Below are 26113 nucleotides of genomic sequence, written 5' to 3' on the forward strand. Positions count from 1 at the left end.
GCGCGGGCGGCCGCCTGAGGACGCCGCCGCCACGCAGCCCCGACCCGAGCGGAGACTCCACGAGGAGGGAGCGCGCAGAGGGACGCGGCCGCGCAAAAGGGAAGCCGGAAGACGGGCGTGCGGGTGTCACTCTACACTTTCTACGTCTATGGGCACAGCGCGCGCAGAGGGCAGCAGCAGCAGCAGCCGGGTTCCCTGGAGCAGCCAGCGCGGGCGTCACTTCCGCTTCCCCTTTGGAGAGCGCGAGAATGGCGGAAGGCGCCCCCTGCCGACCATCCCTACGGCGTTCCAATGGGAAGCGGAAGCGCTGGCAGATGTGTCCCGTTACGCGGCTTCTCGCGAGGCCCATTCGACCAATGGGAGAGAACTTCCGCCGGAATGAGCGGCGGGGGGGGGGGAGATAGAGCGGAAGTGCTGCCGGCGGAGACTTGGCCGGGCGGGCGGCACGTGCGGCTGAGCGAGGAAGCGAGTTTCCCGAGGAGCGGAGGGTTCGGGGGCCGCGGTCGCCGAGGGGAGTCCCATGGAAGCCAAGCGCCGAAGGAGGGGGCCCGCCGGCGGAGGAGGAGGAGGAAGAGGCCCCGGGAAGAAGCAGCTGGAGGGTGAGGCGGGGCGGGAACGAGGGCGAAGGCCAAAGGTCGCGGGAGGGGTTGGGGGGGGCGTGGGTGTGTTTTATGGGGACCCCCCCCCCTCGCATCGCCCGTGTCTGGGGAAGAGAGTAATTCTTGCTGGGAGTTGGAGGTCGCTGGCGGAGATTTGGCAGAGAATTTTTTTTTAATTGCTTTGTGCACCAACACATACAGAAATAATTCTGTGAACTGCCCTGACACCTCTGGGTATTGGGCGGTAAAGGGACCCCCGGCCATTAGGTCCGGTCGCAGACGACTCTGGGGTTGCAGCGCTCATCTCGCTTTACTGGCGGAGGGAGCCAGCTTGGATCATGTGGCCAGCATAACTAAGCCGCTTCTGGCGAACCAGAGCAGCGCACGGAAATGCCATTTACCTTCCCGCTGGAGCGGTACCTATTTATCTACTTGCACTTTTGTGTGTGCTTTCGAACTGCTAGGTGGGCAGGAGCAGGGACCGAGCAACGGGAGCTCACCCTGTCGTGGGGATTCGAACCGTCGACCTTCTGATCAGCAAGCCCTAGGCTCTGTGGTTTAATCCACAGCACCCCTATTCAATTAATAATAATAATAATAATCGAACGCCTTAATTTGTAGTCCCTCTGATTTTTTTAAAAAATCCTTTCTTCACCTTAGCAGAAGTAGTGACAGCATTTTTGGTTGCTGTTTTTTTCCTCAGCATGGCAGTATGTCCACTTGATCCAAATTCTAATGTATCCTGTTATGTATTCTACGTTTCTAATGATGATTACACATTGCTGTTTAGTCGGAATTTGAATTTGTTCTCACAGGAAAATGGAAGGCTGTTTTTTTAAAAAAAAATCATGTAGGCACTTTTTATTTATTAAATTAAGGTATGAATGTATAGAATCAGTACAGTTTTCTCCCCTAGGAAGTGACAAACCACACATTTCATATAACTGTTTTAACATCACTGTTACAAACAAAGTGGAAGACTTTTTGATGTGAAGTTGCCCATAACACTTCCCTGTACTTTAGCATATAATTCTGCCTTAAGCACACCAACAGTAGGGATAAAGGGTAACTCAAAATACATCCGCTAGGAAAAAAATTATGTCATATTAGCTGTATGCTATGTACTGTATGTAAGTTCACCAAATGGTAGGGTGATTAGATAAAAATTAATCTAATAATAAAGCGTTTTCTACCAAAAAAGTATTTTTTTAATTATTATTATTTTTTTACAAAATATACATTATGTGTTTTCCATCTTAAGGTTTTTGTCCCATGTTGCCTTTTGCTCTTCCATTTAACCTCCCTGAATTGAAATAGCAAAGTTGGACTTGGAAGAATATAACACATATTGAATACCAACTGGTCTGTTGTTGATTCTGTGAAATTACCTCTTTTGAAAACTTAAAATAGATGCCGGTCCTCCAACAAAACTAAGTAGAAAAGGTGATGAAGATGGCAAGCCTAAATTTAAACGTAAGAAATTTGAGAGAGGAAACAAAAAGCCTGGTAAAACTGGAGTGAAACAATTCAAGAGTAAACAACCATCAGAAAAATTTACCAGGAAGCGCAAACTTCAAGATGATAAAGAAGGAGGTGAGAATAATACTTGCGTTTTTTTTAAAGATATATTGATTAAAGAAAGATAAATGTCTCAGTGAATGTGCTACTTTTAAGATATTTGAAGGTGTCTACTGTCCACAATCTATTGATGATGTGACAGGGCCTTCTCTGCCCATGGCCCTGTTTGTGGAATGCCATCCCCATAGAAGTTGCCAAAATAGATATATATATATATTATTTGGTGCCAGCTCAAGATCTGTCTATTTGCCCAGGCTTTTGAGTATTTTATCTAGTTGGTTTAGCTTACTAAGCAGCTTTAGTTGTTTATGGTTTTATCACTTTGTATTGCGTGATTTTTTAAAAATTTAAGTGTTCCAATCCACCCGGGCACCTATACAGATGATGAGTTATAAGTAGTTCACATCTTAATGATGAATCAAAATAGAAAGAGTTTCAGTGTATCTGAAGAAGTGTGCATGCACACGAAAGCTCATACCAAGAACAAACTCAGTTGGTCTCTAAGGTGCTACTGGAAAGAATTTTCTATTTTGTTTCGACTATGGCAGACCAACACGGCTACCCACCTGTAACTTAATGATGAATGTTTTCTTTTAAAGAATGTATGAATTGTGACCAGCCTGCATGCTGTAGATTCATATCTGCACAAAACTTGCATTTAGAGCTGAGACAGTAGTTTGAAGCAGTGCTATGCTGGCCTTGGTAGTGAAGTCAAAAGTTGTGGTTCGTAGGTCCCTCCCAGTGTTCAAATTAGCCAGGCGCATTTTGCACCTGGCTATTGTCCACTTGCAACCAAGTGAAGATGCCTGGGCACCAGGATGGTGCCTGACACCTCCACCATGTGGGGATCATTAGATCTCACCTGTTTTCACACACTAACAACACATCCTGTAGAATTCTACCAGTTATGTTATCTGCACAATCAGAAGGAATTTCAGAACTCAAACCGCTTTTTCTGTGCCGCCTGAAAAGGAGAAGTCAGCATTATGAAAAAGATGTCGGAATAGGCTGATATATATGTGGACTGTCCCTGGATCACGTGACTTTTGTTCTTTTGGTTCTCCAAGCTCTTAACCCAGCTCAAGGTTGTTTTCTGAACTAGACAGCTGCTTAACTGAGAATCAATCACAGTCAGTCCATCCTTTGAAAAATAAGACTTTAGAGCCGTCTTGCCCTGAAATGGCAACTAAACTAAACAGGGAGCCATTTGAGTTTTTAACACTGTTTCTATATCTGAGTTTCTAACACTGACAGGTAGGTCCCACCCCCTCCTAGCTTGGCCATGGGGACAGGGGGGTGAGGACAGGCCCCGTTTGGCTTTCTTGCAGGGAACTAGACAGTTTGGCTGCTGCTTGGCTTGTATCTTCTTTGTGCCTCAACGTCACAGCAGCCAAACCACCCCAAGCTTTTCTCCTAACATGGGAGTGTGGAAAGGTGCAGCAATAGCCACACAACTCCTGGAATAATACCCAGCCAGTCACGATTTCGGCTCCAAGGTTGACGGCAGCATGCTTGCCAATGTGAATGTAGCAAGGATGGATGGTCATGAGTATGAGTTAGGAGCCTGAAGTTCAGATTTCAGTTACGTCTTGAGTTTTCTGAGCTTGCCTTGGGCAAAACCCACACCTGTAATATCAGGATAAAAATGGGTCAGAGCTCCATGATAAAGAGCAGGTGTTTTGTATGGAAAAGGATGCTAGTTCAATTTTTTGGCATTTGGAGATTAAGGAAAGGTGGAGAGTCACTGGAGAGCTTTTGTCTGAGTCTACTCTACTGGGCTATATGTATCCATGGTTCAACTTGGTATCATGGAAATGAACGAGCTGCTGTTTCAGAATAAGCCGTAACAGTTTTAAAAAGCTGGTTCTTTCCCCCAGACTGACATTTTAAACAGAGGCACAGCTGACAGAAATTGATTAGGGAAGTATTGCTGTCAGAGAAGATCCCAGGAGCAGAGCAGTATGCACCCAACAGTTGGCACTATCTGTTAATTAACTTGTGTGGCGTTTGATGCATCCTTAAAGTGTGCTACAAAATGAATACTTTTTTGTTATCAGGCTCGGCGCCTAAGAAGCCTAAATGGGACGACATCAAGAAGAAGAAGAAGGAGCTGAAGCAGAGCCGACAGCTGAATGACAAAGCCAACTATGATGTGGTGCTTAAGGGAAAGCAGATTTGGGAATCTTTGAGGCAGTAAGAACAACTTGCGCTGCATTTCCCTGAACTTAACACTGCACTTGTTTTTTCTTCTCACAAAGGAAAAACGTTTGTCCTGCCTTAGACTTCAGTTTAATGCACACTCAGACACGGTTTATTGCTGCAGTTGTCTGTGGATTATAAAACTGAGGTTGTACATCAGTGTTTTAGGTTCATTTATATCCAGATTAATGTGTGTTCTTCATTAAAGCATGGGTATAGGATTACATATTACAAAATAAACTTTGGACAAAGCGGCTACCTGCGAGTTGAGCACCCTGCAGTGTTTGTCACCTGCTGTTAAGTGTTTGGCTTGAGTGTAGAAGCCCAGGCCACCTCCACACCTTGCATTTGCAGTGCTATGATGCCTCTTTAAATAGACATGGCTCCCACCAAGCTTATCTGGGAGCTGTAGTTCTCAGAGTGGTTTGACAAGCCGTCCCTCTTCCCAGAGAACCCTGGGAATTGTAACTCTGGGAGAGGAGAATAAGGGTCTTGTGGCAACACTCAGCACCCTTAAAAAAGCTACAGCTCCCAGAATTCATTGGCCGAAGCCATGACTGTTTAAAGTGGTTTTGCTTTAAAAGTGTGGTGTCAAATCTCTGCTCAGTCTTAACTCACTAAATAGCCTTGGGCAAGTGGCAATCTCTTCACCTAATCTGTTTTACTCGGTGCTTGTGAGAGCTCTCCTCTCCCCCCTCAGCCATCCATTGCACTGATCATGCTGCACTCCACTCTGCTACCAAAGAGCCATGGATCTAGTCATGTGGTGCGGGGGGGGTTGGACTGGATGACCCTTGGGGTCCCTTCCAACTCTACAACTCTTTGAATCTATGCTGTGTTTCACTAAAAGAGTGGGCGCCCTTTTCTTGTAATTAGACTTCCCAGTGGAAGGTATACAGCACTGTGTCCTTAATAAAGTTGGGTACCAAACTTCTTACCTGCCTTATTTGTGTGGAGGCATTCCCCGCCCCCCAAAGAAAAAGTTTTTGATTGTAGTAAGGAGATGAGCTTTGGAACGGACAGGAAGCAAATACTGTAATTTGTTACGCTGCTTTCAGTTGCTTTTGGACAGCACTTTAACATGTTAGTCTTCCAACATTAGATGCCAATTAACTTTTTAAAGTACAAGATTATTCAGTCATCAAGAAAAATAATAATAATTGATGCATTATCTTAATATTTTCTTGTTTTTGTAGGAAAAAATGTGAGAAGGAGAAGCGGGAGAAGATGTTGAGTGAACTCCAAGAGATGCTTCGTGGGAAAATAAAAAATGTAAGAAGGATAGCAGAATACAGTGAAACATGACTCTCAAATGGCTGGACTGTTGTTGGCGTTTTGTAATGATGGGGGAAGGGCCTGTCCGGTTCTGCTGCCCCTCCATGTGATGGGGGCTGGTGTGTGTGGGGAGTAGAATGTCTGTTCCCAGGCTCAAGGGTCATCCTAAGAGTTCATCTACCTGTTGCATCACCTGCCAGTTAGCTGCAGACAACTTTTAGGAATTTTGTTAAAGCCAACCCTGAAGATATATAAATCTGTTGAAATGCAATGCTGCCTAAATGACTTAGGGGGGATGATTCATCTCAAGGGAACCATTTATCTCCACAGATGTCGTTTGCTCACGATTCGACCCGTGTCATCCAGTGCTACATTCAGTTTGGCAACGCAGAGCAAAGGCAAGAAGTATTTGAAGAACTGAAAGGTACAGTTTCTAGAAGCAAAAGGCTTGCCTTCAGAGCTCTTTGTGTTTACAGCTTCTTATGGTGGTTTCTCATCCCACAGATAGTTTCGCCGAACTAAGCAAAGCCAAGTATTCCAGAAATGTTGTGAAGAAGCTTCTTGCCTATGGGTAGGTTTTTCCTTTTTCTATGCTTCTCTCCACTTCTGAGGGAAGTCAAGCCAGAGAACAGGGTCTAAAGGAGAGAAGGAGGCAGCTGGACTGCGGCGCTTGGCTTCAAATCCTTGCTCAGCTTACTCTTTTGTGTCACCCTGTTGTCAAAAAGATGAAGCAGGCTTGGGCAGAACGTGATGTGAAGGGAATGTCATTGAAAGCCACTCCTTCGCTATGGGGATCCCACTGAGATCATGGCACTGGTCTGGAGAATGATTCTGTGTCTAAAGTCCCCTAGCTCCAAAAGACAAGGAAATTGGTTTTGTCCCTTCCAAGTCTCTGGATACTACTGATGTCTGTCCCAAGTCTGAAAAATGCCGATTTGGTTGATATGACTTAGATATGTGACTCTAAAGCAGCTCATAGCACCATTGTATGTTGAAAAGTCATGCCATGTCATTTGTAGGCAGCTGCTTTGGTAAGGTTTCCGTAGACTTATTCCGGCTCTGCAGGCCTCCTCTCGCACTTGCTGTTTTCCCTCTAAAACTTAGCTCAGTGCATGAGACTCTGCTTCTCCCTGAAGTTTGGTACAGTACAAGTGCCAGGAAGCCCTGGAGAGGAGCAGGATTTGTACCAAGCAACATAAAACTATGGTTGGCTACTAAGCAGAGCCAAGATGCTGGTGTCTCTCTCTTCTACGTAACTATGTATATTAATACACATAAGGCACTCGCACACAGTAAGATAAAACGTGGGCTGGATCCCGGCTGCCTTCCATGAATGGAATGGCTTCTGATCCAGCAGAGGGACCCGGCTGTCGCAGGAAGGGAAGGCAACGGTTGCTGCTTCGTCCCTCCCCCTGCAGTTCCCAGCACTGCTCCACAGGGTCCCCAAAGGAAGAGGAAGGTGGCACAAGTTGCCGCTCTTTCTGACAGCTCAGTCCCCTTGCTAGTGGCATCAAAGTTTGGATCAGAGACTCTCTTCTCTCCCCACCATTGAAAAAGAATTAAAAATCAGCTGTGTTTAATAAGTGATTGCTCCAAGTCTCTGCTCCGCTTTTCTTTTCCGATATGCTGAGCCACAATCCTTGTTTATTCCTGAAACAGAACGAAGCCACAAATTGCGGAGATAATCAAAAGCTTTAAAGGCGAGGTCAGGAAGATGCTGCGCCATGCTGAAGCGTCGGCTGTGGTGGAGTACGCCTACAATGACAAAGCCATTTTGGAGCAGAGGAACATGTTGACTGAGGAGCTGTATGGGAACACATTCCAGGTCTACAAGGTGGTGTATCCAGGCAGCTTCCTCTCCACAAACCTTTTTTGCATCTTCCCCACAGTATTGTTTTCAGATTTTAGATACAGTGTGCCATGGGAGAGAAAAGGAAGGGTGGACAACAGGAAAGGAAATACTGCTGTTTTATTTCCAGAGCTGGAGCTCTGAAGGTGGGCCCCTCTGCATCTGTGCCCTGTACAGTGCTGTTTGTGTCTCACCCCCCCCCCCCAATTTCCTTCCTACCTCTGAGGTCCTTCACTAGAGCAGAGCAGAGCATACTTGGGGCTAAAGGATATCTGTTTGATCTACACCATGAAGAGGTGGGCTTGAGAGTACTGACTTTGCCACTATGAAAACTAGGAATTCTGTTGATAAGCAAACCTGCCGTTCCCATGATTCTAGTTAATATCTGGGTAGCTTCATTAAAACTCATCATCAACCTTTTATTGGCATCAAACAAACAAACATACATACAAAACAGAACCGGATTAATACTTTCACAGTGGCACAAACTATGTTAAAAGAGAAAAGAGACAAGACTCCACTGTCCACGATCACGTCTCTGGGACTCCTGATAACTCAGACGACTGCAGAATATTACGACGAGAAAAGAGCAAATGTAGGTATTGAGCTACCAATTTGGTAAGCTCCTGGTCAGTCCCTGTTAGTAGGAAACGTAAGACTTCCCGCTCTGGTCTCCTTCTAGGGATACAGAGCTGGTCTAGGAATTGCTGGCGGAGATCGTCGTAAAGTTTGCAGTGAAAAACCATATGAACATTAAAACTGGGATACAGAGCAACCTGATGCATACATCTAAGCCAGCTGTTTCAAAAATGTATTGGCATCTGAACACATGTTTACTTGGTCCCTTCTCTGGGGGTTGACTTTATTAAGAGAAGTTGCTTAAATGACAGAGGCCAACTTGAAAGACATGCTACCATGTTTTAATTTGTCTGGTGTGAAACTCTGAATGCAAAAGGCTTTATAGACAAAAATAGGTATTTGATTCCTGCAGAATTTAGAGATCTCTGGAGAGCATTGTTTAAGTTGTTTGGTTTGCAATTATTGATTATTCAGGTACAATATAAAGAAGTCTTACAGTTGAATTTGCTATACAACATTTGACCTTTGACTTCAGTTTAGTTCCATGTCCCCCATTGCCATTTTTAAGGATTTAAAAAGTAATCATTAGCTTACATTTGAAAGGGAGTGGATTTATTAGGAATTTTCATGTTTGAGAATCTGGATGGAGCCATTCTAATTCCTATAAAAAAATTAAGCTTAATGAAGTTCTTTTAAAAGCTTTGAAACCATGAATACTAATATGCTATTACTTGAATTCTTCTTTCATTATGTGCTGCATCATGTTCTCTTAAAGACTCACAGATCACACGTGGTTATCTTTAATGAGAGACCAATTAACAGGAGTTCCATTTTGCACACTAATTAGAAACTGCCATCAAAGTGAATGTAAGAAGCAGTTATACCTGCTGTTTTAACCCTTTTAAAAGCTATGCATGAATAGAAGCTGCTTCAGCCTTTTTAATAGGACCCTCTTGCAAATTGCACTGTGAGCCTTACCTTGCTTGCAGAGAAGTCAAGATTCCTTCACCACCTGATTCGTGGTGCTGATGGGCACTCAGGTGCAACTGCTGGATTCTCTAGCAGTGTAATTTCAGGCACAGCTGCCCTTTTTCTGTTGGGGATATGTGAGTAGGAAGCCATCCCCTGCATTGCTGTGATTTGGGATGTCATAGGTTAGACCAACTTTATGCTGGAACTGAGAGGCCACAATAAGGCAAGAGCAGGCTTCCTCAACCTCGGCCCTCCAGATGTTTTTGGCCTACAACTCCCATGATCCCTAACTAGCAGGACCAGTGGTCAAGGATGATGGGAATTGTAGTCTCAAAATGTCTGGAGGGCAGAGGTTGAGGAAGCCTGGGCAAGAGTGACTCAGATTTAATCTCACTGTAAGCATGTGGTACAGTGAAAATATAGTATTTCTATTTCTATTCTATTCCTTCAGAGCAATAAAGGTTGTATTCAGTTAGGATGGACCTTTGCAGAGTGCACTTGAATGAAATAATAACGGGGCAGTTCTCCCTTATTTGCAGCCCTTTCATTATAAAAAAGTATTCTCTGTGTAAGTAAAACTGGGTGGATCAGAAAGGTCAAAGGTAAGGCTGGATGAATATACAAATATAATGAATTAGTGCATTCCTTCTTTTTGTCTCAATTACAGTATTAAAACAGGCAGGCAGAGCATTTGACACCTGTGTGTTTCACCCTTTAGTTGCCTATTTTTAAACTCCCTTGCTTGCTTTCCAGCCTACACAAAGATCTTGGGGTCAATATGTCTCATCAGGACCTCTAGTATGTCAATAAGACCAGATGGTTGCTTCAGCACAGGCTGCAAGATAAACTCTCTCAAATGTATCCTTGGAAACGGAGTGCAGTTCAAGCTGTTCACAAAACTTCCTTCACTGGTCACTAGGTACAAAATGGATTTTGCCTAGATCTTTCTGGAGACTTCAGTTCCCTCTTAAATCGTTAAGTATGACGTGGCAGCTGGACCATCTGTCACAGGGAAGCCAGTGGTTTATCAGAGATCCTGTGTATGTACAGAGCCTCTCAACTGAGTCTAATGAGGTCACAGTGTCAAGATCTGATGGCAGACTTGCTTTAAAAGGAAGTTTCTTCATTGTGCTTTGGCTTTTTAATGTCATTAGAATTCAGCGTAGCGGCTTTTCTTAATTTCAGTCATCAGAACACCCAACTTTGGAGGAAGTGTTGAAGGCTCAGCCTGAGAAGCGGGAGGCCATTCTGGATGAAATGAAACAGATCCTGACTCCAATGGCGCAAAAGTAAGGGCAACAAGTTAGCATGAGGCGTATCGCAGCCAACTGCGGAGTGCTTCTCTTAAAAGTGTGTTCTCATCCCTTTTAACGTCTCTTGAGATAACTTTGAAACGGTTCCATTTTGAATGTAAAGACTTAAGCTGTTGAAAGCCCAGCAGATCTTTCCAAGATGACTTATTTAATGTGGCCCTTCGTTTGTGGGAACATCAAAGGCTCTTCAAAAACAAAACAAGCCCCCAGTGCTACTCCTTGCCTTTTGGGTCTCTCTCTTTAAAGCAGGAGTGGGGAAACGGGGACCACCCAGAGGTTGGTGGGCTCCAACTCCCATTATCTCTGACCATTGACCATGGGGGTTGGGGCGGGTGCGAATTGTGGTCTGCCAACATCTGGAGAGCCACGAACTCCCTGCCTGAGAGAGAACCAAGGAGACGCACAGGAACGCAGCCAGGTCCTGTGCACAGATTGGTTCTCTGGCTTGACAACTAGCCTGCTCTGGATAACTCCTGTTACAATCCTCTGGCACATGCAGCTCCCTGTCATAGTATTATGTAAGTACAGACCTCTGTTTGTTTCCCCCCTGTTTCATCTCACAGGGAGGCCGTGATAAAGCATTCGTTGGTGCATAAAGTCTTTTTGGACTTCTTTACCCATGCCACCCCAAAACAGAGATCGGTAAGTGTTGGCACAGCTGTGGGTTTTGATCTGGTTTCATGTTAATGAATAAACAGTACAGTTGCATGCCAGGCACATCTACTCTGCAGATCTGTGCCTCTTAGCAGATCCTGTGCCTCCTCCGCTTGCCGGATTAGGAATCTGAAGCATAACGGAGGCACTTCAGAGTATCCGCATGGTCTTGATGGGATGCGCACCCTTCCCACTTCCTGGCACAACTTGCCAGGCATCATGACTTGAAGCAGGACAGGGCTGAATCAGGGTGCTCAACTCTTGGTTTCTTTCCAGCTGCATTTGCATATGTGAAGTTAGACATTCTTCCTTATTAAATGCTGGTAGCCCTGTGACGATTGTGACCAAAGCACATGGTTCTTTGTCATGCCAGTGGCCTCGGGCTTCTCCTCTTTAGTTGCTCTTGTGTTACTCTGGTTCTGAGAATTTGAAATACTTTCCATTCCTGGTTGTAAGGAAAGATACCGCAGGCCCACAGAGCTGATCGGTATAATGCCATTCATATTCTGGTAGTTGATTTGTGTTAAATTCATTAAAGCCATCTCCTTAAATCTGGCTTTGTCTAGGAAATGATTGAATCAATCAGAGAATCTGTAATCTACTTGGCGCACACGCACGATGGAGCCAGAGTTGCCATGCATTGCCTGTGGCATGGGACCCCGAAGGTTTGTATGCAGAGTCGCTGGTCCGTGCAGATCAAGTGCGAATTGGCGTGAGAATTGGTGAGGCCTTTCTGAAAAGTTTCACTGGGGAGCCTTTTCCCCCTCGCTACTTAGCTGTGTCTGACTTTGGCAAATGTGATTGTGACACGTAAAAGAATGGAAATGCCCAACTTCATTTGTGAAAAGGCCAGAAGCGTGGCAAAAGACATCCCTAATGACAAGAAAAAAGTATTTCTGTATGCTACAGCTGCTGCTAGATTACATATAGATAAAAATTGGAAGGGGGACAAGGTTCTCTCATTAGCAGACTGGCAAAACAAGCTTTGTGAATTTATGGATTTGGCAAAAATGACAGCAGCTATTAGATTCCAATCAAATCAGAAATTAAGGAAAGAATGGGAATGTGTGGAAGAATACATGACAAAACATTGTTCAAAAACAAATTTATATGTAAAATGTAATATTGTAAAATAAAATAAGAAGAAGAAGAAGAATGGAAATGCCCAACCCTTTCGTTAGAATTAGTATCTGAAAGGTACTAAGGAGGCTTTATGACTAGCCTTGCACCTCAAATGGAATGACAGTCCTTATCACGGTGCCTTGGCAAGCATGCTGAAAATTCAAACTTCAGAGAGAGAGCTGTGCCTTCATTATGTAAATGCTTAAAGCTGAGTCTTGTACGAAAGCTGAAGAGCTGTCAGGATCTCTGCCAGGGCTTTCCCAAAATACCGAAGACTTGCAGTCTGGTTGCAGCACCCTGCTTGCTTATTTCGCATCCCATAGAGAGTTTAAATGCCTCTTTGTGGAACATCTGAAGGTGTCCAAGCCCATCAGCGATGAGAGGAGAGATGGCCGAAGGTCTGCCTCTGTGTCTGCAGTGCTCCTCCTCTCTCTGGGTTCAGGGGGTGCCACATGGCCGTGGTGCCAGTCTTTTTCCTGCATGTCTCATCCAGCCAGGCATGCTGCCTTGACCTGCTGAGAAGAGATTGCATGTTGTAGTTGAACTGGACACGGGGAGGTAAAGAGACGATAAACAGCAAAAACAGATTGAAGTGAGGAGGAGGCAGGAGCAGAGATGAGATTAAAGAGAAATATGGAGAAAGGGGGGCAGTTAATAGAGAGCAGAATCGGGAGGGCGGGGGGGGGGGAGAAATTGGATATTGCATGACGTACTTCCTCACAGAACCCTGATGGACACAGTAGGCTTAAATGGATCTAAGTGGGATCATTCCAGGGAGCGTCTGCAGCAAGCTTTGCTTTAACAGTCATCTGCAGGGCGGCTTTCCATCCTTCATATAGAAGTGGGGTTCAAAAGGATCTGTAGCTCAGGCTTCCTCAAACTCAGCCCTCCAGACGTTTTGAGACTACAATTCCCATCATCCCTGACCACTGGTCCTGCTAGCTAGGGATCATGGGAGTTGTAGGCCAAAAGCATCTGGAGGGCCGAGTTTGAGGGAGCCTGCTCTAGCTTCTCAAGGACTCTTTTGCCTCCTCCTGATGTGTATATTTGCTGGAATGTTGCGCATTCTGAAGTCAGAAACCCGACTTCATGCAGCAGCTCTGCGTTCATTTTAAAGCTTGTTGGCCTGACACACTATTTTATTGCTTTTCCTTCATTTCTCTTGTCAGGACAGAAAAGTCATTATGAAAACCATGAAGACTTACGTTGAAAAAATAGCTAATGTGAGTATTTTTAAAGGTGTGTTCATAATTTTGAGCAGCAGAATCCTGTGCATATTTACTCAGAAGCAAGTGTGTCTTAGGAGTGCAGCTTTAAAAAATTGAATTATTTTCAATTGGAACCGCATGGATTGAGAAGTTTTATTCTCAAGTGTTCAAGCTTATGTATGAAACATGAATATAGATGACTTTAAAGAAGTGATTTGAACATAGACAGAAAAGTGAATTTCATAGCAAAGATAGAAGCAGGATTTTTCTGCAGCTGAGATACACATTCACTTCTGTTGAAAACTTGTGTTTGTGACTTTTGGCATGACTAAAACAGATTTGTGTTCTATTGAGCTTGATGTGAAATAAGACTTTATTCTGTGGGATACTTCTTCATTTGAAATGGCTCTGCTTTACACAGAAACAACTGAGGGATGATGACAGGACTGGGTTTTTTGTTTTGTTAATACAGCATTCCCCACAAATGAAACCTTAAGCACATTTACTCAGATGTAAGTCTCTCAGAGTTAAGTGAGGCTTGATTCCCAGTAATTGCGCATAAGAATTAGTATGATGGAACTTGTTATTGTGTGAGATGAATAGTCATTGCTGATCTTTAGCAAATGAACTTGTTGGACCAGCTGCTTGGTTAATTGGGCTTCTATGTCTTACGATGTTCTTTCTTTCTGGTTCCTATTTCAGGGCGAATTCTCACACTTAGTTTTGCTGGCGGCATTTGACTGCATTGATGACACTAAGCTTGTGAAACAGCTAACTATATCTGTAAGTAGTCTAACTTCCTGAAATTTTCAAGATTTCCCGTTTCACTTAGTAACAAGGTGTAAATTACACTGGAAATGCTCAAGTGTTTTTAGGTCTGGTTTTCAAACATTTCAAGTTTATTTTCTTGTAAGACAAAACCAACTTCATTGTGGTTTTGCTGTTGCTAAGAATTCCATGGCCTGCTCCATTTACTCACTGCTTTGATTTGAGATGGTATGTGTGCTGGAAACTCTCAAGTTACGCTGAATCACTTGGCTACCTAGGGAGTAATTATGCATAGACAATACTGCTCTTCAGTATCAAAATAGATGATACTTCAGCTTGCACCGTTTCAGACTATATGGTAAATTTCAAGGTCCAGTGTAGTGCATTCTCTATAAATATACTCCCAGCCAAAAACAGGGTGTTTAAGCACCTTGCTTCTTCTGTTCCCCTCCCCTACGTAGAATCACAGAACTGTAGGGTTTGAAGCATCCCAGGGATCATCTATCCAACCCCCGCAAGGCAGGAGGAGCAAAGCTGTGATTCTCCAGGAGCCTGCTTGTTTGTGCTAAGCCATAGCATTCCATGCAGACCTTGATTTTGTTATGTAGAATCTAGTTCTCCTGTGCATTGAATTCTTAGGCCAGTTTATAACTGCAAAATGCACCCAAAGAGGTCTCCACATTGTTCATAGAAGGTGGTAACGCTGCATGAATCCACTGACAGCTACTTCATTAAAATAAGGAACATGAACGTCTTTTGCAGCATTTCATCACTATTTCCCAAACTATCTTCACCTCTCTGTCTAATAAATGGAGCGTTGCCACCCGTGTTAGATGAAGTTAACTCATCCATCTTCAGGCGATGTCAAGGAGCCTGGACTTCAGCTGCCTCAGGCTTCTGTGCAAAATAGAGAGCCCTGGCGCTTGCTGCAAGTCTGCTTGAAGTCAGGCAGCAATCACATGCTGGAGCCTTGGAGGAACGTGTTCATAGAAAAAGTTAAAATAGATGACTTGTTAGACTTTGCACATGGGATGAACACCTTTCCTCTAACTTGAGAATAAAGTAAGTGTTGACGAACAAAGCTGGACTCCTCAAAATAATTTTGCCATTAATCCACATCTAAAAGGTTGATGCTAACTGTACCTGCAGATATGCTGTAAGGTGTTTTTTTAATACACCCTCCCCTTTCTAAGCAGGCCTTAATAAAAAGAGAAGAATTACTTAGCAATACAAGGGAAGGGGGTGGAAGGGATGGCTACTGTCAGTCTAGTGCACATGGCTAAGTCCGTTTTTGTCTGTGTTTGGGATGGGTGTGTTGCGTGTATGAAAGCAGCCAAGATTGTGATCCCTCGCCAAGTAACTAAAAATGAAATGGTTTGTTGAAAACAACCTTCCACTAACAATGCTTTTCCTCTCCTTTTAGGAAATTAGCGATTCCTTAACCAGCATTGTAAATAACAAATATGGAAGGAAAGTCCTCTTGTACCTGTTAAGTCCCAGGGATACTGCGTATTTCTCACCAGCAATAATCAAAATCCTGGAACAGGGTGATGGAAATGCTCATAGGTAAGCAGAAAATGCCATTTCCACAGTTTTGTAGACGTCCAAATTTAACATTGTCTGCCAGTTGTACAGAGAAGCAGTTATTTGAACGAAAGGAAACTAGTGGAACAGAGCTTTCCCAATGGCATTTCTGTTAACAAGAGTGGAGGCTGGAGAGGAAAGCTGTGAGATGATCACCGTGTGTTCCCACTGCTTGTGTACATTTGCATCTGCTCCCAGGGGGTGGCAGTGGCTGGCTGCACCCAGGTGGAAATGTCTTGCTTTGAACACACGTTTATCCTGCTACATCTTACCGAGTAGCTAACCCATGATTTAAACATAATAAATATGCCTAGAAATACTCCAGGCTCAAAAAAGGAAGCTGCCCTCGTTGTCACAGTATGCGCACCCCCTACCACCAAAACACTTTGAATGAATCCCCCCCCCAACAACAGGTGGAAGGCCCCCTCCTGAAATACACCATCTGTGAATAAGGGAGCCATAACTGGTTTCTCTCTATGAGCGCCACATGTGCAGCCACCATGAACTGTGTGCATGTGGCAGCCTATTTCTCCGTCCCTTGCAATTACGGCACTGGCCTCTGCCCCATGTGTAGCATCCCCCCCCCCCTTCCAAGCAGTGCTGGTTCTCAGAAAGGGGCCTCTCTGTGCAGATGCAGCCAGGCTTGCCCTCCTCAGTGGCAGGTGGGTCAGGGTCTGCTATTAATGGGGACAGGACTACCCAGGGCTGTTTGGATGATTTCCTGAAGGTTAATCCTCAGACCCAGCCATTTCTCAAGGGGTGGAAGGAATCATGTTGGCATGCACCTCTCATTCCTCGCGGCTACGATGTAAAGAAGAGCAGTTCTGCATGATCATGATTATTTTGTGCTTGTTGAGCAGCTCCCTCTCATCGCAATGTTGCCATGTGTATAATCACCAATGCTTCTGTGGCATTCTGAATTGAGGTGTAAAAGCGTAGCCAATTTTCCATTTATGCTGATTATATTTAGTGCCTTCCAGGGACAAAGCAAGAGGGCTATGTTTGGATTTTAAATTGGACAGTTTGGAGTGCCTGGGTTTTGTTGTACCAAACCACATTCCGGCAGTAGCTGCTTTTTATTCCAACAGTAAAAAAGATGTAGATGTTCGCCGTCGTGAACTTCTGGAAGCTGTTTCTCCTGCCTTATTAAAGTACCTGAACGAACATGTGGAAGAAATGGTGATGGACAAGGCAACGTTCATTGTGGTGATGGGGATCTTCAAGGCTGCCGTTGGCGACGTCCAGCCAGCTATGAAGTCCATTGCTGGCCTAGCGGCAAGAGAGATGGTTCCAGGGGGCAAAGATGGGGAGGTAACCGTGCCTGGAAAGGAGCGAGCTGTAGAGTTACGAATTGTTGTCTCGAGGGGGGGGGGCTCCCTGGGATCTGCTGCAGTTTGGCTATCAGATTGGGATAAACCAGTTTATCCTGATTCAAGCACTGGACTACAGGGAAGGGCTTCAATTTTCACGCAGGATCCTGGGATCCAACTGGAAGGAACTGCATAATAATTCTTTCATGCTGAAGGAATGATAAGTAGATAATGAGATTTTTTTAAAGCACAATTTTTGGATCATTTTTAAATGATAAGGAGCAAATTGTTGGGCTGTGTCCAGAACTGCAGCTCCACTTGGGCAGCAGGCTTTGTACAGGCAACAGAACGTCCTCTTTCTCTCTTGTAATGTTATAGCTTAGAGTAAGTAGGCTACTTTTGTGGTTTTATAGCTGTGTGAACCACTGACTATACTATGCCAAATATACAATTTATTTCCATAATTTCAGCATGTGGCATATTTTGTCTCTTGCCTAAATGGTACTTTCCTACAGCCTCAATGCACACTGGCATTTTAGGAACGCATTTGGAGAAAAGAAGCAAGATACTTTGGGCTGAGGGCATTGCATATACAGTGGTACCTCTAGATGCGAACGGGATCTGTTCACATCCTGAGCAGTCCACAACCCGCAGCGCCGCTTCTGTGCACGCACGGGTCGCAATTCGTCACGTCTGCCCATGCGAGTGACGTCATTTGACGCGTCTGCGCATGCGTGACCCACCAAACCCAGAAGTAATCCGTTCCATTACTTCCGGGTTCGGCGCATTCGTAACCCGTGCCGTTCACAACCTGCAGCAAACGCAACATGAGGTATGACTAATTTATACCCAATATCTTTAATTTTGTATTGGTATATCTGCTTGTAATGTCATTGTACGCACTTGGCAGATAAAACTTTCGCGTATTTTAACCACCTAAAATCTTTAATTCTGCAGCACTAAAATTGCTTAAGAAATGAAGAGGCAGGAAAGATAGTTACTGAAGTGAAAGTAAGATGACGGGTAGCTTAAATTTAGTAGAAACTCCAGTGCTTAATGTCTAAACAAACAGCCAGGCCTCTGAACTTATTTAAACGTTCTGAATGGCTTTCCACTTGGCCACCCCTGATTACTTAATGTACCACTTAGTCATGGGGAGAAAACAGAGTTTGTTTGTAGGCAGCATTTCTAAATATGCCTGAGCCTTGATCTGATTCCTGGCATTTCGAAAGGCACTGATTGTGATACAGCGAAGGAAGTAAAAGCACTGCAGGGACTTGACTCTTCCTGTTATTTTCAAAGCTTCATATTGCAGAGCATCCAGCAGGTCACCTGGTTCTGAAGTGGCTGGTTGAGCAAGACAAGAAAATGAAGGAGAGCGGCCAGGAAGGTATGCTAGTAATTCTGCAAAAGACAGTGGATTCACTCGTCACAGACCTATTAGGTCTGTCTAAATGCATAAGGGACAACGTGGGAGGGGATGCAAAGGTTCGTCTGCACCAACTCTTAACCTTGAATCGCTTTGCTTGAGGTGTTTAAAATGCATGCTTCCGCCCTGAAAGCGTCCAGGAGATTTTATAGACTTTGCTTCATGCAAGCTTAAAAGCAGCACAGCTTGGAAGGAGCTCTCCTTCACACTTAGTGTGCCAAACAGCTGTCATGTTGGTGGCAGTGCAACCCTATATACCTGCTCCGAAGAAAGGCCCTCTGAGTTCTGTGGCCCTTGCTCCCAGGAATGTGCTTAGAGGATTGCATCCATTAATTGTTCCATTAATTGGGCATCTTGTGTACTTCTTCTGTGGAAGTTGGGGACTGGATATGGAAGGGACGTTGCCAACAGGAGCCGTAGGAAGGTTTGTGCAGCTAATAGAGAGATTGCCAAGTGTTCTCTGCTAGTGCGATCCAAGGGTTTGGTTGTTGCACTTGCAGTGCCAGGTGAGTTCAGGCACTGCTGCTGTGGGGGGGGGGGGGGATTGTGGGGCCAACTCCAGGCAAATGGGTTCTAAACAAATAAACTGCCACCATGCAGAGTATAATCTCTGTCACCTATAGCTGCAGTTGATTTGATCTTGATAATACGCTTTCCCATTTGAGCCTGTGAATTTGTACTAGGGTGGGGGTTGTTTTGTGTCCCCACCAACCGGTACCACTCAATCCTTATCTGCTTGCAAAGCCCCTTGTTAAACCAACTGAAGTTTCTGGACATTTTCCTTACTTTGCAAAATAACAGAGTTGGAAGGAACCCCAGTGGTCATCTCGTCCAGCCCCCTGCAATGCAGGAATCTTGACTAAAGCATCCATCAGCATGGCAGGTGCTTTCTATGCAAAGAACTGTGTGGGTATTTTAAGCTGTGTCCGCATCTGAAATAGTTCTTACTATCCTGTCCATTAAATTGAGATAGAGGATTCTGCTGTTACAGTCTCGATTATTTCTTAGCATTGCTCAAAAATTAAGGCCTGACTATTACAAATGTAAGGGACGCGGGTGGCGCTGTGGTCTAAACCACTGAGTCTAGGGCTTGCCGATCAGTAGGTTGGCAGTTCGAATCCCCGCGATGGGGTGAGCTCCCATTGCTCGGTCCCTGCTCCTGCCAACCTAGCAGTTCAAAAGCACACCAAAAAAGTGCAAGTAGATAAATAGTTACCGCTCTGGCGGGAAGGTAAATGGCGTTTCCGTGTGCTGCTCTGGTTTGCCAGAAGCGGCTTAGTCATGCTGGCCACATGACCCGGAAGCTGTATGCCGGCTCCCTCGGCCTGTGGAGCGAGATGAGCGCCACAACCCCAGAGTTGTCCGCAACTGGACCTAATGGTCAGGCGTCCCTTTACCTTTTATTACAAATGTATTGAATAATCAATTGTTCTGAGGCGGTCTGTGAATATACAATTTACAAGTGTTAAAACCCCTTTACGAAAAAATTTAAATGGGTTTGTGTGGTGTCTAACCTGGTCTTTATTTTTAACAGAATGTTTTGCAAAAATACTCATAGAGCACGTGGGCATTGATCTTCTGAAGACCTGGGCAAACGTCAATCGTGGTGCAATTATTCTGTGTCGGTATGTACTGCATTTAATGACTGAACTAGCAGTAAAAGGCTGCATGTGCTTTAGGCAACAAAACATCTTCCCTGTTACTTTCTTCTTTCTTATGTGCCACAGTCATAGGTGCCTTATGCTGCTGTTCTGTTTGTACCCTTTGCTTGACTAGGTAAGCATCACTGCCTTGAAAGCCAAATCTTTCTCCTTGCTTTTTGCTAGCCTGACAAAAAGTGCCAGGAAATCCCTTCTGTGCAGTACTCTTAATCTGGAATTGCTTTTGAAGGACTTCCCATGGGTTTCTAATACCTCGTCCTATTGCGACATCTCGTGTTTCAAGGCATTGTTTGGTTTATTTTTAGAAAGCAACAAGCGTTTACATTCAGGAGCAACCAGTGTTTGCCATTTGTATGGTAATTCCATCTACCTCAGTGAGTCCACACCATAAAGGTTGCCCCTTCAACGCGTATAATTTAGCCAGCATTGACTGAGACCATGAGCGGGAGCAATGGGGCTCCTCCTTCTCTGCTGTGTGCATCTCAAAGTCTGCACTGAGGGCTTGGGGGGGGGGGTGAAATCCTGCTGCAGAAATAGATTCTCATTGTGCAAGCAGGTGGGCACCCTTGAGTAAATAATAATAATAATAATAATAATAATAATATAATAATAATTTATTTATACCCCGCCCATCTGGCTGGGTTTCCCATCCACTCTGGGCAGCTTTCAACCAAATATTAAAAGCAATACAGCATCAAGCATTAAAAACTTCCCTAAACAAGGCCGCCTTCAGTTGTCTTTTAAAAGTAAAATAGCTGCTTATTCCCTTGACATCTGCTGGGAGGGCGTTCCACAGGGCAGGTGCCACCACCGAGAAGGCCCTTGGCACTGGACCTCAGTGTCCAGGCTGGACGATGGGGGTGGAGACGCTCCTTCAGGTGTCCAGGACCGAGGCCGTTTAGGGCTTTCAAGGTCAGCACCAACACTTTGAATTGTGCTCGGAAATGTACTGCAGTGTCGCCCAGAGCGGCGCTGCAGCCCTTTTTGAACCGTTCCCTTTCCATCGTTGGCTCACACCTGAAACAAGCAGCTCGAAAGGGGCCGCTTGGCTTGTTTTAGGCACTGCATTTGACAGCCCAGTTAAACGGAAGTATTTACAGCCCCCCCCCCCTCGCTCACAAAGGTGTCTTAACCATAATTGGTGGCACATAAATGACTTGCGCTAATGAGCCGCTGCTTTTGTGTGCAGAAATTCCCTTTCACAGCAGATCCGCCAAAGATGTTTCCAAGTTGGGTCTTAATTTCTGCCTAGCCTTAATTTGGCAGCCCAGCTCCTGTTGTTGATCACTATGGCACCGTGTGCCGATTGGAGGACGCGTTCCGTGCATCACAGAAACGGAGGAATAGAAGGGGAACTCAATGCCACATCCTCCTGCCCCTGTACTCAAGCAGGCCCCTTAATTGCTCCCTCTGTCAACGTGCCCCCTCTTTCCCAAAGCAGATAGATGCCTTCAGGTCTAAGGGGTCGGCTGGTAAAAGCAAACTGAAATGGCACAAATCAGCAAAGGTGCTGCTGGAGGGACAGTTGAACTGAAGCCCTCAAGTGACCAGCTCCTCTGACATCTGTCAACGGATCTGGCCCTTTCGGCATAAGTCCTCACTTTCCAGTATCCCAGCTCATCATTCCCCACCCCCCTTTTTAGTGCTTCTTCTGACACAAAGTAAAATAACGTCCCTGACTCTCCGGGTCACTACAAATGCAGCAGGCTTAAATCAAGCATCTGCCGATAGGTTTATTATATTAATGTGGAGGTTTAACACTCAGCTGCTGGCTTTCTAATGTAGATCTATAGGGATTTTTGCATGACACTTTGGAACAGATCCCTTGCATTTGACAAGCACACTTAATTCCTTTGAAATCTCTAATCCCACATGCAGATGTTGCATAAAGATTTGGGAAGAGCTCTTTCAACCTTTACAGCGAAGTTTTCTTCTTCTGCAGAGATGTGGGAAAGGCTGGTATAGAATGGAAATGGCTCAGTTGCTCTGCTAAAAAAGGCTGAACTTTGCTTAGAATGTGTATCTTCCTATTGTCGTGCAGCCCTCTTCAAGTGGGCTTTAAATGAGGGGTCCTCCTGGTTTTTGATTCACATAAGATATTTGGCCAGTCTTCTGTTTTCCTTGGTGTTCAGCTACATCTCAAATGTTTCCTTTTCCATTTTTAGATTTCTAGTCTCTCTTCCTTGCTTTCAGTGGAATTCTGATGCAGCTTAGCAGGGTCTACTATTGACTGAGCAGCAGCTTTTCTGAAAGTCATATTAGTTTTCCAATGGACCTGTGTGTGTGTGTGTGTGTGTGTGTGTGTGTGCGCGCATATGCATTAGTTAGTAGATAATAAAATTACAAGATGGTTATGCTGCAGTACAGCGCGTGAACTGCAGCTTGACATCTGATGAGCCGGTGGGTCCCAAGGCAGGCCAGGCCAGGCCAGTTCCTCTGCGACCATAGAACCCTAGAATCGTAGAGTTGTGGAAGGGACCCCAAGGGCCATCTAGTCCAACCCCCTGAAATGCAGGAACCATTTTGTGTTTCTTTGCTGCCACGACCCTGTTGCTGCTGCTGGAGGAAATTTCTGCCACTGCTCCTCTGGGAAGCAGTGAGAAAAGGCAGCATTTAAAAGTACAGCCTCTTTCCTTGCCTTTCCAGAGCAGCAGCTGCACTCCTCTTGACACCCCCGCCACTGGCAGGGGGGGCAGCAGGGAGGGGGTTGAAGGGGAAAAAGTATCTCTCCCCTTTGTCATCATCCCCACCCCCAGGCTGCTCCCCGTATTGCTGCCACCGGGGGGGGGGCAGAGTGGTGTGTAGAGCCTGTTGGTGAGAAACACAGGCCAGAGGCACAGCCCATAATTCATTGCAGGATCTGCAGGGCAGCATGGCTTTGGGCAGTATCCTGAAGTGATGACAGGGTTCGAAGCATGAGCTTGATTCCTGTGGGCTCCTGGTACAGATTCAGCCCGCCCATGCTGCCCTCCGGAAGAGAGGCCAGTCTCTCCTTTGAGGTGACACCGGGGCACAAAAAGGGAATGTGAACTTGTCTCTCTGCTCACTTCACCAGCTGGCTTCCTGCATCTTTGGCTTCCCATTCCCTAAGATTAATGGCAATCCCCAAGAGGCCCTAGGCGTCCTGGGTGTGCCCATTGCCCCTGCTTAGCAAGAGATGGTTCATCTCTAGAAGGGGCAATGGCGGGGGGGGGGGGGATAACTGCTGCAATATCTGTGCTGGCGGGGCACATTTCCACCTTCTCTCTGGGGCTGCTGCACCTGGTTATTGCCTGTGTTTGTTACCAGGGTGCAAAACTGTTGTGGGAATTTATCGGGATCGTGGCCTGACATGCATGCCAATGTTGAATTCAGAAATGCTTCCGCTGAGTAGCAGGTTTTTTCATCCACTCCCAAATGCCCCCCAAAAGATCCCAAATAGTGGATCAGGTGAAACTAGAGGCAGGTCTTTAGGCTCACGGTGCTTACAATTCCTGCTTCCCCTGGGAGGGTTAGGGGGCAATCTGGAAGAGAAAGGGAGGCGGGGCACTGATCTGCAAGGGGACCTTGAGGAGCGGACTGTCACCTTGCTTCCTGCCGCCCTTCTTCCAGCTTGGAGGTCCTCGGCTAGCTTGGAGTCAGTTCCACAAATGGAAGGAGCTCTTCCGCTCAGGCCAGGGCAAAGCAGGATCTCTAATGTACCACTACATGAAAGGCATGCAAACTCTGCAGTGTACCGCTTCAAACTAGCAACGCTGTGCTTTTTGGATAAGGCGGAACTGCTTTAGGTCACATTGAGAAACAGATTTTTAATCACCGCACAAGCCACATTAATTCTTCTCCCATTCTGTTTGGTTTGGCAACATAATCCTTATTATGTATCTAAAAAAAAACTGCAAGGCGGGGGGGGGGGAATGTGCTCATTTAATCAGAAGGTTATGATAAAAATAACAGTGCAGTTCGAAATGAATCTGCCACTCCAACTTCCGATGGAGGCACAGGGCTCCTTTGTCAAATGTGAGGCTGCCACTTGATAACTGGGATACAGAGAAAGTTCTCCAAACTGGTCTGTGTGGTTTTCCCTGGAACTGTGCCTGGATCTTGGTTTGCAGCTGAGTTTTATCCCTATTATTAATACTACTGTCAGTGCAAACATTTTCTCCTTAAAACCATTTTCATTGATGAATTAAAAGTAAGTTACTTAGAAGCTTTTTTTCCTTTTTTGCAGTTTTGAAGAGCAATGATTTATATTTTGTAAATTCTTTGGCTGCTCACTTTCCTGTGTGCATGTTAGCCCGTGTTGAGATGGCCGACGTCTAAATTAAATGCTTCAGAATTTAAGAAAATAAACTGCTGCTATTTGCTATTAGGCAATTATCCCAATGGATGCTTTGACAAAGCAGATGGACTGCCAAGCATTGATTTCTCTTTCTGCTTGTCACATTTCGTTCTGATTGTAATTTTGATTTTTGATTTTTTCTTTTTGTTCATAGCCTCCTTCAGAGCTCCGATCAGGAAGTGGCAACAGAAGTAAAAGCTGGACTAAAAAGTATTATTCCAAAGCTTAAAAAAAGGACTAAAGATGGCACAGCAGCAGGAAAGGCACTGCTGGAGAAATTATTGTCATAACCTAAAGAAGTTATGAAGTGGACATCTTTTCCGTTTGTGGAAGCGAATCCTCCTTTTAAGACATCTCAAGGGCAGGTTTTTGGGGCAAAGATGAGTTAACCTTTTTTAAAAAAAGCAACACAACACACAATGTGTCAATAAACACTTAGGCTTTTTCAGAATGTTTGGCTGCCTTTTTTTCTCTTCTTTGGCATCAGTTTAATTGTCCCTGGTTTAATTGTCTCTTTGTATAGCCGGGCAGCTGAAAACTCTTACCATGTGCCTTCTTTCATCATTTTAGTCTCCTTGTCCATCTTCAGCTCCAGGCAGCAACTGCTTTCCCCTCTCTCTCGCTCCCTTTTGGACGGCTTCTCCCCACCTTTGGTCTCCCATAGTTCCAGCCCCCTGTTTGGCTTTCCTCCTTTTTACTGCCAACCTTTCCTCTAATGCTTGCAGATCTGCATTGCAAATTCCCCTTCTGCCTCCAAGTTCCTCTTTTTCATAGGTTGCCTGCTTCCGAGTCCTTCCACTCCGCTGCCTCTGCCACTGGTGCCATGGCTGCTGTGTGTTTTCCTTCTCAATTTCAGGGGAAAGGAGCCCCCACTTTAGCCAAGAGGCCAAAGGTGTGAGACGGACGGGAATGCTCTTTAGTGGGAGGGTCTAGTGGTGCACAGCGAAATCCTCAAATCCCTTCCAAGCTCAGGAAAAATTAAGAAAACCTGTTTTGTAGTAGTTATTGGCTTGGTTCAGTTCCAACAATACCCTTCGGGATAAATACTGCACACTTCTGAGCACCTCTCTGCTGCTTCTGCATCGCCTTCTCTTTACTGGTTTGCGTTAGCTTACAATACACTCAGAGTCTGAAACCCGAGTTAGGTTCCGACTTGATCATTTACTTGGAGGGCCAAGGAAGGACATGATGAGCTGGTGATTGCCCAGATAATCAAGGCGCATGACATTTGCACTCAGTGAATAGGCTTCCTCTAGGCTTGCAGGTGGTTCGTGTTTCAAGGCCCTCTTCACTCCTGCCAAAAACTCCTCTCCAATCTCAGCAGAAGAAAAACATGCTGTTCCTATGGAAACGCCTTTTTAAACAATGCTGAACACAGCTGCTAGATTTCTAAAAAGATGAGTTTGGTGGAATAACTGTTATTATGGGAGTTCTTTGATGGAATAAAGTATTTGCTTTCTTGAATTTGAAGGTATGTGGATTGGTGTTGAACTTGAATGGTAAGGCTAAAAACCTGTTTGACGTTTTCTCTGCAATTTGGCTGACAGCTTTGGGCGTGCCATGCTCCAGTAAGGACTAATGTATAGGGGGCAACACACCACTCTCCTCCCTCCCTGCCATAATTCCCTGGAGGAAAATTGCTTTACTCAGTGGACAGAGGAGAACGCCTGGCTCTAATCCCAATACTTCAACTGG

At 45.1% G+C, this 26113-nt stretch overlaps 1 protein-coding gene across 1 annotated transcript; it reads left to right on the top strand.

Moving 5' to 3' along the window:
- The first annotated feature begins 505 nt into the window (after positions 1–505).
- Positions 506–24869, top strand: PUM3 (pumilio RNA binding family member 3). The gene is made up of 17 exons (XM_033173316.1): positions 506–599; positions 2010–2192; positions 4235–4370; positions 5573–5648; positions 5982–6075; positions 6156–6222; positions 7311–7485; positions 10237–10340; positions 10928–11006; positions 11585–11683; positions 13310–13363; positions 14051–14131; positions 15540–15682; positions 16789–17011; positions 18313–18400; positions 19974–20064; positions 24573–24869. Exons 1-17 carry the CDS (start codon positions 521–523, stop codon positions 24706–24708), a joined length of 1908 nt encoding a protein of 635 aa, XP_033029207.1. The 5' UTR covers positions 506–520; the 3' UTR covers positions 24709–24869.
- Positions 24870–26113: the final 1244 nt, after the last annotated feature.

The sequence above is a fragment of the Lacerta agilis genome, chromosome 16, assembly GCF_009819535.1.
Source record: "Lacerta agilis isolate rLacAgi1 chromosome 16, rLacAgi1.pri, whole genome shotgun sequence".
NCBI lineage: Eukaryota > Metazoa > Chordata > Lepidosauria > Squamata > Lacertidae > Lacerta > Lacerta agilis.

Bases quoted from the DNA above. Each gene is read 5' to 3' on its own strand.
- PUM3 (XM_033173316.1), top strand. From the start codon at position 521: ATGGAAGCCAAGCGCCGAAGGAGGGGGCCCGCCGGCGGAGGAGGAGGA. The intron at 2,193-4,234 runs GTGAGAATAATA...TTTTGTTATCAG, and splicing joins TCAAGATGATAAAGAAGGAG to GCTCGGCGCCTAAGAAGCCT. The intron at 15,683-16,788 runs GTAAGCAGAAAA...TTATTCCAACAG, and splicing joins GGTGATGGAAATGCTCATAG to TAAAAAAGATGTAGATGTTC.